Source organism: Siphateles boraxobius, unplaced genomic scaffold (genome assembly GCF_051911475.1).
Source record: "Siphateles boraxobius isolate OS27281-9 unplaced genomic scaffold, OSU_SipBor_1 77, whole genome shotgun sequence".
Classification (NCBI taxonomy): domain Eukaryota; kingdom Metazoa; phylum Chordata; class Actinopteri; order Cypriniformes; family Leuciscidae; genus Siphateles; species Siphateles boraxobius.
In genome coordinates, this window is record NW_027509205.1 from 22,694,867 (window position 1) to 22,710,000 (window position 15,134).

Here is a 15,134-nt window from a genome sequence, read left to right on the forward strand (position 1 = left end):
ATAGATAGATAGATAGATAGATAGATAGATGTAAACAGACAGACATATATGGAAGATAGATAGATAGATAGATAGATAGATAGATAGATAGATAGATAGATAGATAGATAGATAGATAGATAGATAGATAGATAGATAGATAGATAGATAGATAGATAGATAGATGTAAACAGACAGACATATATGGAAGATAGATAGATAGATAGATAGATAGATAGATAGATAGATAGATAGATAGATAGATAGATAGATAGATAGATAGATAGATAGATAGATAGACAGAAATAGATAGATAGATAGATAGATAGATAGATAGATAGATGGATAGATAGATAGATAGATAGATAGAGACAGACAGAAATAGATAGATAGATAGATAGATAGATAGATAGATAGATAGATAGATAGATAGATAGATAGATAGATAGATAGATAGATAGATAGATAGAGACAGACAGAAATAGATAGATAGATAGATAGATAGATAGATAGATAGATAGATAGATAGATAGATAGATAGATAGATAGATAGATAGATAGATAGATAGAGACAGACAGAAATAGATAGATAGATAGATAGATAGATAGATAGATAGATAGATAGATAGATAGATAGATAGATAGATAGATAGATAGAGACAGACAGAAATAGATAGATAGATAGATAGATAGATAGATAGATAGATAGATAGATAGATAGATAGATAGATAGATAGATAGATAGATAGATAGATAGATAGAGACAGACAGAAATAGATAGATAGATAGATAGATAGATAGATAGATAGATAGATAGATAGATAGATAGATAGATAGATCGATAGATAGAGACAGACAGAAATAGATAGATAGATAGATAGATAGATAGATAGATAGATAGATAGATAGATAGATAGATAGATAGATAGATAGATAGATAGATAGATAGATAGATAGAGACAGACAGAAATAGATAGATAGATAGATAGATAGATAGATAGATAGATAGATAGATAGATAGATAGATAGATAGATAGAGACAGACAGAAATAGATAGATAGATAGATAGATAGATAGATAGATAGATAGATAGATAGATAGATAGATAGATAGATAGATAGATAGATAGATAGAGACAGACAGAAATAGATAGATAGATAGATAGATAGATAGATAGATAGATAGATAGATAGATAGATAGATAGATAGATAGATAGATAGATAGATAGATAGAGACAGACAGAAATAGATAGATAGATAGATAGATAGATAGATAGATAGATAGATAGATAGATAGATAGATAGATAGATAGATAGATAGATAGATAGATAGATAGATAGATAGATAGATAGCATGTTTTTGGATCAGTAACCTTTTCCCCATTTCAGCAATAGACAGTCCGGCTCTTGAGAATGTGACGGATGACCTCTGATCTCATTATGATGAAACAGCAAATACAGACGTACAAACCACTGGATTGGGATTATTTTTAACAGTGATTCTATAGGGGCAGCATACAGACTTTATCAAAGAATTGCTGACTTTCTATCAGAGTTAGTACTGGCTGCAGATAAAGTTTTAATATCTATTGTATATCTTTATGGTGTTCATTTGAATCTTTTTAGCAAGAGTCATCAGTTTGGCTGCTTTATTTAATTCTGAACATGTTTTTCCCTAGAATACAGGGTTCTTTTTGTGAGCTGGATCCTTATAATTTAAACATTTAATTTTTATATATAGGCTATAGCCTATTTATTTTATTCATTTAATATGTCATCAGTTAGGTTTAGCAATATAAATATGAGTATTATTAGCCAAGTATAAAGTTTATGTCGATGTTGGTTTGTATATTATAACTTTATTTTTCCTTTTAAACGCAATATCTGAATTAATTTTGTGAGCGCGCCCGCCCTCTTCCGAGCGCACGAGGAAAGCGCCGAGAAGATTAACGCATGCGCAGATCAATTGCGTGATCCGAGCGATCTGATTGGCGCAGGTGAGAGGGCTGGGTCGCATACGTCACTGGATATTTGGGAGTTGTGCGCTCGCTCGCCGAGAGGCACGCGGAACAGAGACAGGGGAGAAGAGTCTCGGGCCGAGCTTTATAAAGTTTTACAAAGTGTAAAATCTCCGAGAACCGACATTCGCTTACAGGAATAATACAAAAAAAAAAAAGTTTTCGATGAAGAAAAAGTGACTTTGAGAGCTGCCGTGAAAGTGTTTGTTTTTAGTTGTGTAGTTGATGAGTGTGCATGAGGTGTTTTTTAGAGTTTGTTTGTTTGTTTGTGTGTGAGAGTGAGTGTGTGAGAGTGAGTGTGTATGTAGAGCTCCTCTTCATCCTCAGAGATGAAGGTAGAGTTCGCTCCTCTGCATGTTCCTCTGCGCAGGCGCATGCAAACAGCAGCGGTTCTGCAGTGGGTCTTCAGCTTCTTGGCTCTTGGTGAGTGTCTGTCATATCACCATCAATATAATATAATGTTCTGTAGAATTCAGGAACCATAAACATATTTATATCTGCAAAGATGCGTGTTTTTCCAACTTTATCTTGTTTATCTGTTTTGTCATGTTTGTCAGTAGAGCAAAGGCTAGACACGATTTCATATAAAAAACTATTATTTAAAAGTGGATATTTCTTTTTGTAATAAGCAGCTGCATTGTATTTTATTCCTAAATCAAGAGATTTTGCATTAACACGTGACTTAACCATGATATTCACAGTTGTATTATTCACTTGACCTATTTTTTCACATTACAAATGCAAATGGGATTTTTGCCTTTTACAGTAAACCATTGTCATAAAAATAATTTTACAATGCAAACTAAATTATTATTTAAAGTGGATATTTGTAGAAATAGACATTCTCTTTCTCAATATGGTGAATCGTCATAGAAGCGTCATATTTTATCCCAAAATCAAAAGAAAAATGTTTCATTTTATATTGTCTAAAGTAAATACTGGCTACAAGTTTTTGCATGAAGTTGTTTTTATGACACTAGGCAATTAAGTTGAAAAAGTAAATTAAATCAAATTAAGGTAAAATTATATTTTTACATATTGAAGTAGATATTTGTTATGAAAACAATTTCACAGTGCAAAAAAGTACCATATTAATATTCTGTTATATTGCTTTATTGATAATAAAGAGAAATACAGAAACGTAATAAAAACTTGACTTATTTACCTACATTATTGATAATTCGTAAGGTTAATGTGCTTATTTATCCTGAAATACTGACATAAGTTTTTTTTTCATATTACAGTAGACATGATTGTCATGAAAATAACGTCACTATGCAAAAAAACAAAAAAAAATCTAAAATAATGTTTTATCTATAAGCCAGACTTCTTGATAGTTTGACCTTGAGCGCAAGGATAGAAACTTTCATCCAAAATAACATGACATGAATCTGGAGCTCAGTGTGTTTGATGATCAGAACTGAACCTGAAACCTTTGAGTCACAAACCATTAAAGCACCAGCGGTCAGTCTATCCACAGCCAAATTACTAACATTGTGTGCCTGAACTGTCTAAATGTTTGACATGAGTATAAACACACATCGCTCTAGAGTTCAGTCACACTGTTCGTCTGTGATAAATCATAAACACACACACGTCTCTCTCTCTCTCTCCAGCTCAGGTCTGTCTGGCTGCGTTTGTGCTCTTGTGTGTCAGTGATTGGTGGATTCTGGGAGCGCTGTACGCTGGTTGGCTGTATCTGGACAGGGACACGCCCTCATGTGGGGGTCGGAGGTCACAGTGGGTCAGAAGTTGGCGCATGTGGACGTATTTTCGGGAATATTTCCCCATCACAGTGAGTTTATACTAGCATTTGTTCAGTGAATGATTCAAGGGCACCTGGACACTTGACATGCTTTATTGAGTTTATTGCATTTTTCAGGAGTCATCAAAAATTAGGTATCATGTGAACGCTCAAACACTCAAAATTCATACAAAATTGATCGCATTATCATTGAAACTGTACTTTAATAAATTTTCGCAGACTTCTCCCCCTAGTGGGCGGTGTCATTTTTCATATTTAAATAATTTAATGCAGTATTTTATTTATTAGTCAAAATCTTTTATTCACCTGAAATGTCTTATATAGTTTTTTGTTAATTGTATGAATTATATTGTTTATTCTGTTTAAGCCATGAAAATAGCTTTGTTGCTGATATGGCGTAAATTATAAATACATTTATTAGTCAAATCGTTTTCTAATTTTGACGAAGCGCATGTCGTTGGAAAGGTCTGAGACTCAAGGTTCATATTTGGTGACTGTTTTGTGATATTGTGACTGAAATGTATTAACATGTGAATGGAGAACAGGTTTCAAAACTAAAAACTATTTAAATTGTGTGTTTGCCGCCCGGTGGCTATTTTTGGGACAGCGCCTAAACAAAATATCACAGGAAAGTCCATTTCTGTGATATTAACCTCAAATTTGGAGCACAAATTTTTTAGACGAAACGTACGTTTTGCCACACCTGCCAATGGCCATGAAACTGTTTTTGCATAAACTGAAATTTTAGATACCAGTGAAAACTCACAATTCTCTATTCCAGTTTCGATACCACAGCTAAAACTACTTGCCTAACTCATATTTTTTAAAACATGATTAAAGACAAATAAATAGTCAATAATAAAATAAGAACAAATAATCAAATTACAAACTAACACAAATAAATACAATATAACAAAAAAACAAATGTAATAAACAGTGCTTTTCAGGTCTGACAGTAGTTTTCAGGTACAGAAATTGAATAAAGCAAGCAAATGAGAAATAACACTGCATAGTCTTGACAGTATAAATTATTACTATTATTAAATCCTTATTAAAGTTATAAAAGTTATTCAGTCAAGAGCGGTGAGTGGTTTTGTCTCTTTTGTTGTTTGATTAACATTAAAAACACATACAGACAGCAGGAATATTAGGCTACTGTCACTTTAAGAGTGAACGCACGGATCCAATATACCGATACACACGTGTGCGTTCTTTCTCAACAGTTTACGTTCACCTAAGACATAACCGACTATGTTTACTAGAATACTCACTGTTTTCGGCATATTTTTGTGTAACAGAGACGTCTCATTTGGCGTTTGGCGACTGTTGATTTTAGGCCCTGAACATTTGGCTTTTGATTTTAGAGTCCAAATTATTTAGTAAAATAAATATTTTGTGTAAAATAAAACTGTTTAGTTCATTACATTTGATTTAAAATAAACTTGAACTTCTTTTACTTGCAGTGCTTTCTCTTCTACAATAATCTGAGATAAATAGAGACCAAGCGTATCGGTCTGTTTTCCAAAGCATTGATGAACTACAATCATTTCAGATCTGTGTTCAGTAAACTCTCTCTTTGTCTCTCTAGCTGATAAAAACAGTGGATCTGGACCCTCGGTATAATTATCTGTTCGGGTTTCATCCTCACGGTGTACTGGTGGCCGGTGGATTCGGGAATTTCTGCACGGAAGCGTCCGGATTCTCTCACATGTTCCCGGGACTCACGCCGTACCTGCTGATGCTTCCCTTCTGGTTCAGAGTTCCCTTCTTCAGAGAATACATCATGAGCGGAGGTGTGTGTGTGTTTACAGTGTAGTGTGTGTGTGCTTACTGTGTAGTGCGTGTGTTTACTGTATAGTGTGTGTGTTTACTGTATAGTGTGTGTGTGTGTGTGTGTATGTGTGTGTTTGCCCTTGATGTTTATCCTTGTTGTGTAATGAGATGTTGTGAAAGTGTTTTGTGGAAATGCCTGAACCAGAACCAAGTAGGTGATACAACCACACACACACACACACACACACACACACACACACACACACACACACACACACACACACACACACACACACACACATACGCGCAAGCTTTTGTCAGCAGAATGAATGTTCGTATATATTCCTTTGGTAACACTTTACCAGAAGATCTCATTAGTTAATATATGATGAGCTAAATATGAGAGTTATAATATAATATGAGAGACATTTGACAGAATTTATTCAAACATTAAATTGTTTGTTCATGTTAGTTAGTTAACTAACATTAACAAATACAAGTTTTGATTTTAAAAATGCATTAGTAGAAATTAACATTAAGATTAATAAATGCTGTAGAAGAATTGCGCATTGTTTGTTCATCTTTACTAATATAGTTAATTAATGTTAACAAATGAAACTGGACTGTAAAGTGTTAATTTTCATGGAGATTTTGCAAAAATAACTAAAATAAAGAAATTTGTCCTGTCAAAGATAATGGACTTGATTAATAAAACATCTAATGGCATGATGCTACAAAATCAAAATAATAACTATATATATATATATATATATATATATATATATATATATATATAGCTGAAAGAAGCATAAGTCTGTTATTAATTTTTAAATGTTTAAATTATTATTTTTTGTCATTAAGGGTTTCTCAAGGACATTTCTTTATTTGGTTGACTCGTATTACAATATTTTAATTAATTGAGGTCTAATTTAGTTTTAGATTTTTTTTTTTAATCAAAGATAAATTGTTTTGTAATTTGTTCTATTTTCATTTTCTACCTATTTCTTGTTATGAAAATGGCAAATATATTTGTAGCACTTTACAATAAGATTTGATTAGTTAACATTAGTTGAGAGGAATGCACGTATGATAGTGATGTGTGCGGCCGAGTCACGTTTCCCCAGTTTGATGGTGTTTCTTCAGCCGAGGGTCAGTGGTGTAACAGATTTCACACAGTCACAGTGTCACGGGTTGATTGTGTAAATCAGTGAAATAGATGCAGAAGATATGATATGATTTGTGGACTCTCTGCTCCTCCTCGTCCAGCTCACTCTCTCCCCGCTGATAAACTGGGAAGATTAAAAACCGAACCCAAAGTCTTCGTTCCTTCACTTTATGAACAACATGCCTCTTTGTTTCCATCCATCCGTATTGTATGTAAATGTTTGGATATAGAGTAAAAAACACCAGATGGAAATGCAAAGATTTGCATAAAATCTAATTAATTCCCCCTTTAAATGCAAAAGTGTTGTGTAATAAAAGTTTTTATATTGCATAAGTATAATACGCAACTTTGTATGGAAACAGCTAATGACATGCCTGATGTGTTCACTTTGTTTGTGATGAAACTGCTTTATTTTAAGTTAAATTCACAACATTAGATCCTCGTCCGTTCAGTTTCTTAGGGATGAAAAAGTGCTTTTTTCGCAATTTTTATGCGATTTTATTTTCGTACATATTTAATTCACATCTTTAAATGGAAACAACCTTGTTTGTTCCCTTTTTCGTTATGAAACTGCTTTATCCGCAAACTTTTTATGCGATATTGAATTTTTCGCACAAGTTTACTTGGCATCTTTCTTTAGATGGAAGAAGATAATGACATCACATTCGTTACGTTTGTTTGTGATGAAAAGGTGCTTTTTTCGCCAATATACTTGCGATATTCCAATTTTTTGCACAAGTGTAATTCATAACTTTGGATGGTGCTTTATTTGCAATTTTTTTTTATGTGATAATAACATTTTTCGCAATTTAATTCGCAACTTTGGAAAGGTGATTTTTTTCGCTAATATTTTATGCGATATTCCAAATTTTCGCACTTGTGTAATTTGAAATATAGCTAAAGAAATGCCTCATTTATTCAGTTTGTGACACAAAAAAGCTTTATTTGCAAAGGTTTTATGCAATATTCCAATATTATAAATTATTTGTTGTTGATGGGCGGGTTTGTATTCGTTAAGTTTGTCCATGTAGTGAAGGTGCGTCTGAACCATAGACTGTAAAAAAAAGATGGACGACGCCCTTTCACTCTCTTCCATTAGTGAAAAGTGAAGCCACCAAAGTCCTAATATGGCGCTGATATCTTGCGCTGATTTGGGACCTGCTTCTGCGCAGTAGTGAACATGATGTTGAGTCGCGATATCAAGGTCCCGCACTCACTCCCACAGAAGCGGTTAATACAAAGTTTACTGTGTGAAATAAACCCTTATGGACATGCAGAAATTAAAGTTGAAGCTCCAATCTCCTCCCGAAAATCCGCAAAAAAGTCTGTTGGTGCCTCAGTGATTCGTTTAGAGAAGCTGTCAATCACAACTGTCAATCATGATATCACATTCCTGTTTTTATAGATCAAATAACGAACTAAGATCAAACTTATTTAAAAAAAAAAATACTTTAAACTTAAATCAGCGTGATAAAAACCGCCTAAAATTTTTATTTGAAGTGTAATTTGATTTAGTTTCCCTCACGTCCCATTAGACTTCATGGGGAGGCGGGGTTTATGAGCTATTCCAGCCACCGGGGGGCGATCGAGACGCTTCGGCTTCACTTATCAGCACTTGTGCGGCGCGCTTGGTCTGAACCTTGACCTCTGACCTCTGCAGGGCTGGTGTCGAGTGAGAAGGCCAGTGCGAGTCACCTGTTGAGTCGTCCCGGTGGAGGTCAAGCCGCCGTGATCGCAGTGGGAGGAGCTCCGGAGTCTCTGGACGCGCGACCGGGAGCCGTAACACTTCAGCTGCTGCAGCGCAAAGGCTTCGTTAAACTGGCCCTCAAACATGGGTGTGTGTGACAGTGAGAGAGTGTGTGTGTGAGTGTGTGAGAGAGTGTGTGAGAGTGTGAGAGAGAGTCTCTGGAGGCGCGACCGGAAGCCGTTACACTTCAGCTGCTGCAGCGCAAAGGCTTCGTTAAACTGGCCCTCAAACACGGGTGTGTGAGAGCGTGTGTGTGTGAGAGCGTGTGTGTGTGAGAGCGTGTGTGTGTGTGTGAGAGTGTGAGAGAGAGTCTCTGGAGGCGCGACCGGGAGCCGTTACACTTCAGCTGCTGCAGCGCAAAGGCTTCGTTAAACTGGCCCTCAAACACGGGTGTGTGTGTGTGTGTGTGTGTGTGTGTGTGTGTGTGTGTGTGTGTGTGTGTGTGTGTGTGTGTGTGTGTGTGTGTGTGTGTGTGTGTGTGTGTGTGAGAGAGTGTGAGAGAGTGTGTGAGAGAGTGTGTGTGAGAGTGTGAGAGTCTGAGAGAGAGTCTCTGGAGGCGCAACCGGGAGCCGTAACACTTCAGCTGCTGCAGCGCAAAGGCTTCGTTAAACTGGCCCTCAAACATGGGCGTGTGTGTGTGAGTGTGTTTGTGTGTGATTGTGAATCTGTGTGTGTGAGTCTACAGTATGCGTGTGTGTGTGTGTAAGAGAGGATCTCCTGGGTTTGATCACTGTATGCTGTTTCTCGTGTGTGTAGAGCGTGGCTTGTCCCCGTCTTCTCGTTCGGGGAGAACGAGCTGTTTGATCAGATGGAGAACCCCACAGGCTCCGCCCTCCGGCGCGTGCAGGACCGCCTCCAGAGGATGATGGGCGTGGCCATGCCTCTGTTCCACGCCAGGGGGGTTTTCCAGTACAGCTTCGGCCTGCTGCCCTACCGGAAGCCCATACACACCGTGGGTGCGTACACACACTCAGCACATACACACACTCAGCCCATACCAGAGTATGTGAGCGGAGTGGAGCGGCAACTATTTCCCCTCCGCGCTCCAAGCATTTAATAATCACTCCGCTCCGGGTTCACCATTTACCGCTCCACTCCTCGTTCACTGATATCAGAAACACCGCTCCGTCTTCGCTCCCCGAGGAAATTTCGAATAAAGTATTTAAGTATGCTTTGAAATCTCACAAAATTTCTCCTCATCATAATATATAGGCATATTAAATAAAGAATAAATAAAAAACAACATAAGGAGAATAGTTTCAATGTGGTTTATTGGATAGTGTGCAAACTTTTCCTATGCCGTGCTATGCTTATTACATGGTTATCAGCATTAAAAGTTAAATATCATTGCTGCTTTTTGCAGAGCACATTTTGTTTCGAAAGAGGAAAATAACTACGTTTTCATCAGTTACTTTATCAACAGGTCTCTACATTTCTTACAGATTTCTGCTCATTCGAAATCAAATACCGACAGCACTGTAAGATTACATTTGTTTGAATACAATGCATTATTGAGAAAGCGTTTGCGTGTGTGAATAAGTGTCGCCTGTTTAAAATGTGCTTTCACCCGATCCAGCCCGATCTCATGAAAGTGCGTATCTATAGCACAAATTTTATTTTTTGTACCATTTACAAAAATAGTTTTTGCTTGCATAGCCTATGATAAGCAGTTTTCGCGTGCATATGATACACACTTTATGGCGTGCACGCACTTCACGTCCCTAATCCTAACCTAAGGGGTTTAGTGTGTTTCATTTGCGCGCAAAAACTATTTTTTTGCCTTTAAATGGCACGAGAAATAAAATTTGTGCTATAGATACGCACTTTCATGAGATCGTGTTGCCCGATCATATTCAGTGGGCTTGAGAACCTCCCGCAGTCACTCATGTCCATCGGCGTCATCATAACCTTCACATTGTGGGTGCGTACACACACTCAGCCCATACACACTGCGGGTGCGTACACACACTCAAGCCCATACACACTCAGCACATACACACTCAGCCCATACACACTCAGCCCATACACACTCAGCACATACACACTCAGCACATACACACTCAGCACATACACACACAGCCCATACACACCGTGTGTGCGTACACACACACACTCAGCACATACACACTCAGCACATACACACTCAGCCCATACACACCTTGGGTGCGTACGTACACACACTCAGCACATACACACTCAGCACATACACACTCAGCCCATACACACACAGCCCATACACACCTTGGGTGCGTACACACACTCAGCACATACACACCGTGGGTGAGTACTACACACACTCTTACACCTGAGCTTGTGTTGTACAGCACACATAGATGATCTAGAGATCTCTTCGTGTGTCGGTCAAAAAAGAATGTCAGTCCAAAGAAATGTTTTTTAAATTTCAATGACTTGAATGTACTATATTTTAGTTTGATAGTGTTTTTAGGGGATTTTATGGCACTAAATTATATTTACGCTGTATTTATAATCCATGTATTCACTTTTTGAGCATAGACCTAAAAATAAATGTCCAACTTAAACTGTCGTAAATCTTGAACGCTTTAGAGCAACAGACTGAAGTTTGATCTCTTTTTAAAGACGACACTTGGCAGATTTTTGCTGAAGTGAAAAAAGTTTTAAAAGGTGAACTTAAAAAAAGTTAGAGAATTTTACGTTTATTGTTATGAAAAATGCTATTTACAATTTTTATATGAAATATATATTTTCAAAAACATGTTTTACTATAAAACTGAGAAAAATCAAAGCCATAAATCTAAACAAGTTGTGTTCCAAATTTGAAGTTGATATCTCAAAAAATCAGTGTCAGTGAAGTGTGTTTGGCTGCAGTACCGAACTCTTCCACTAGAAGCACAAGTGTGATGATTTATTTCTGGACCATTTCACCTTTTCGAAACATGTCCATGATTTTTTTTTTGTGCGTCCACATAAACCTTTACCAAGTTTCGTACCATTCCAATGAAGTAAAAAATAAATAAAAATTTCGGTCAAAAATGAAGAGCACCAGAGGATTATTGAGTCCGGATCAGTGTGATGTTATACTGACTCCTGTGTGTGTGGATGTTACTGTGTGATAATATATTATAACTCAGTGTGTCTGTCTGTAGTCGGACGCCCCATTCCTGTAACTCAGACTCCGTGTCCCAATAAAGACGACATTGACACTCTTCACTCTCTCTACATGAAGGTGAATCAAATGCACATTTCTACAGCCGATTTATGATTTTACGATCTTTAATCCTTGATATGCATTCTTTCCAACATGCGTTTCTGTGTTTGTAGGGTCTGACGCAATTGTTTGAAGACAATAAGAAAAACTACGGCATCCCAGAAGACAAACATCTCAACTTCATTTGACCTCTGTTTGTCTGTTTTACTGATATTAAATTATCAATGCTGCTGCTGATGGGGATGATGATGATGCAAGAAACTAAAAAGAGACAATACTAACTTAAAAAATCCTGTCACGGATTATTATCACAATCATCATGACTGATTTTTGTTCCACGGTTTGTGGTTTCATCAGGATCTGTCCAGATTTTAACATATCTTTGCATGCTAATGGTCGATTTTTGAATCTTTGCAACACATGGAAGTAAATGCATTTGCTATAGTTAAACAATAAGACAAGAAGGGTTTTGTGTAGTAAATATAGCAGTGTAATTGTGAGTATATTCATAAAATAACACAACCTAGTGACTTAATACTATTATTAAATGTTTACTCCCTTTTCAAAATATTAAGGATATCATTATTACAATGTTTGTAAGCATCGTTCCTAGTCCTGACAGAACATAATGTGGTTTTGCAAATAAAATAGTGGTGCAAGTTGGAGCTGAACAGATGTTTTCATGACATAACTAATGCTTTATATTGTCACTGTATCGATAGATTGAAAGATATCTGTTTTATAATGTTTATTAACACTTTGGGCTCATGTAAATCTTCTACATATTGGCTCTATTGTTCTCACATTTGTTTTTAATCAGGAAATGTGAATTGATTGTATGGGGACATATATTATTGTTCGAAACTTGGAAAATAAATAAATTGGTACTTTTTATAATAGGATCTGTTTAAATTTTTTTAATTCATTTCTTTAAAAAATGCAATTGCATTCTTACGTGAAATAGTCGAGAGGTGGCAGTGCGAACCTACATTTCTTAAACTTGATTTCGTTTTATTTTGCTCACCGTTTCAAACGTATTTTGAGACTTTACATCGACAAGCTGAAGTTATATATTTGTAAAGTCTAATGGTCTGTGCTTTGGCTAAGTAAATTCTCCTGATTAAGATAAGCGATTTGTCAGCGTGTGTGTCGAAATTAAGAATCGTACTAAAGCGAAGGCATATCTCATGAATATTAATTCGGTCGCTGAATGGTTGAGTCCAGTTGCGTAGCCTCATTAATATTAATGAGTCATGCCTTCGTCATAGTAGGATTCTGTCGCAGGAACGGAGGCGGAACTTCCGGGTGATGGAAAGTTGTCAACAGTTTCGTTGGAGGAGAATAATCTGTAAATCTGAGTCCATTAGTGTCGCTTTAAAGAAAATCCTCTCCTGAACTCAACAAGAGAACCGAAGCTGCGGGATTTCTGCGACTCAACCGAGGGACCCGGAGGAGTTTGTGTGACTCGTACTTTATTAGGGGTGGATCTGATGCAAACTGATGGAGAATAAACAAACTGTTCGGGTGTGGATGATCAATCTGAAGCACTCTCCTTGACTCTATGGGATTTTTTTTTTTAATTCTCTTTCTGATTTCAGATTAACGGAATATTTTCTCCTCCGCCAGGGATTTTAGGTGTGGACGCAACATGTGAGCTGTCTCTAGTGTATTTAAGTTCCCAAAATCTCAACAATTTGAGTTCTTCATGGGGTTACAATATGCTTCTGTCTTAAATTCGGTCCTAATTCACATTTCTAGTGGGCTCAGGTTAAATCCAGATCCAGAAATCTCTCCTGCACAGCTTTCCTCTATTGTAATGTTTCTTTTTGACATCGAACTGCTCTGATTCTTGTCTTATATTGCCCTGATGCGGGTTAGTTTAGTGTAAGTAAATGTCAGGTTTTGGGCTGCAACAATGTTGTGCAATGCTGCTGTTTCTGTGAGCACGTATGCGGGTATTTGCTTTAGGGGATAGAGGAGCGCGCGTGCATGTGCTTGTTCTGTGACGTAATCTCTACTCCGAATCAGTGAAATCAAATCTGATTCCAATTTTAATTCGAATCAACCCCATGGAGCCCGAACTGTAATATTGATAGTTTGGTTTTATTCAAGTTTTACTCTTAAAGTTGCTGAGGTTATTTGGCATCCTTTGAGTTTTAATGTGTGGAACATTGGAATATAAGTTTAGCACCCATTTGTAATGAAAGATTAAAAGCTTGCTCAACCTTTTAATCATGCAGACAGAACTGTAACGTGAAGAGTTTGATTCTATGTTTTATTCTTAAAGGTTGTTGAGTGTTTTGAGCTTTTACACAAAGTTGTCGAACTTGCTTTTAATGTAAGGTTCAAAAGCGTGATAATTCAAATCCAGTGCTAGTTTTCGAGTTTCTATTCAAGTTTTACTCTTAATGTTGGTGAGTGTTTAAGCTAGTTCTAATTTTAAGTTAAATGCATGATCAACTTTTAATTCAAATCAAATTAGACAGTAAATCCACACTTGATTGATTGAGTTTGATTCTTTGCAGTAGCCGCTCTTTAAAGCGTTTCAAACTGTTACAAACAACTTTTCCACTTGCAGTAATTTTAATTTGAGATGAAACGCATGGTTTAATTTCTAATTTGAATGTCACAACTGTAACATTTAAAGTTTTGAATGTTCTATTCAAGTTTTACAAGTTTTTGAGCTTCACTTGCTCTAGTATAATCTTAAATTATAGGTAAGCATGATAATTTCTAATTTGAGTCAAATGCACAGCCAGAACTGTTACATTTAAAGTTTGATTGCATTCAAGTTTTACTCCTAAACTTGTGTGTTTGATCTTTTCCACTTGTTCCAGTTTTAATTTTAAGTTAATAACAAGAGCCTCTTTTAATTTAAATCAAATGAGCAGTCAGAACTGAAACTCCAGACACCGTGTTTTGAGTGTTTGAGATTCTTTTTCACGTTCTTCTCTTAAAGTTGCTCAGTGTTTTGTCACTAGACGCTAGCAAAAAGTTGACGGAAACAGGACTTCTTGTTTTTATAGTTACCAAACTCGTCCTGCAGAGAAAAAAAATGTCCTGACATGCTCAGACATTAAGCTGCAAGACAAAATCATGCAAAACGCCCTAATTATGGTGTTTATTTAGCTAACGTCTTTTGGAATGGGTTGTTTGATCTTGAAATAATCAAATCTGTGCATGCATGGCGATTATGAGTCTCTTTTTTGTGTCCTGAGCTGTGAACGCGCACACCGCACGCCTGCCAGAGGAAACAGCTATCAGAGCTGAGACTTGCGCAACCGCTGGGCAGAGAAACTGCTCTTGTTACTGTACTGGCTGTAGTCGAAATACTCCAAACAGCCGCAGGGAGAAGAAGGAAAGATTGCCAAGCTCAATGGAATAAATGTGATTCATTTTACTTTTTCGGTTTCGACAGATTTTACCACGTACCTGTGAGTTCACCTAATGACAAAAAATATGGTTTATCAGATCCAGATCCACCCTAGAGACTGAGTGAA

General features: G+C 36.6%; 2 protein-coding genes across 3 annotated transcripts in view; both read left to right on the forward strand.

Annotated features, from left to right (window-relative positions):
* Positions 1–1,992: 1,992 nt before the first annotated feature.
* mogat3a (monoacylglycerol O-acyltransferase 3a) lies at positions 1,993–12,531 on the forward strand. 2 transcript variants are annotated; one of them, XM_077218348.1, is made up of 7 exons: positions 1,993–2,420; positions 3,614–3,792; positions 5,351–5,555; positions 8,361–8,535; positions 9,204–9,403; positions 11,573–11,652; positions 11,748–12,531. In XM_077218348.1, exons 1-7 carry the CDS (start codon positions 2,327–2,329, stop codon positions 11,820–11,822), a joined length of 1,008 nt encoding a protein of 335 aa, XP_077074463.1. In that variant the 5' UTR covers positions 1,993–2,326; the 3' UTR covers positions 11,823–12,531. The 2 variants fall into 2 exon arrangements, 1 of the variants encoding a protein (XP_077074463.1); XR_013198315.1 differs by having other exon boundaries at positions 2,017–2,420; positions 9,204–10,042; positions 10,264–11,652.
* A 367-nt stretch (positions 12,532–12,898) lies between these two features.
* The window catches only part of tsc22d4 (TSC22 domain family member 4), a 21,918-nt gene continuing 19,682 nt past the window's right edge, over positions 12,899–15,134 (forward strand). The window contains exon 1 of the mRNA XM_077218687.1: positions 12,899–15,134. This exon is cut by the window's right edge and continues 877 nt beyond it. The gene's annotated coding sequence lies outside the window, so the exon portion shown is untranslated.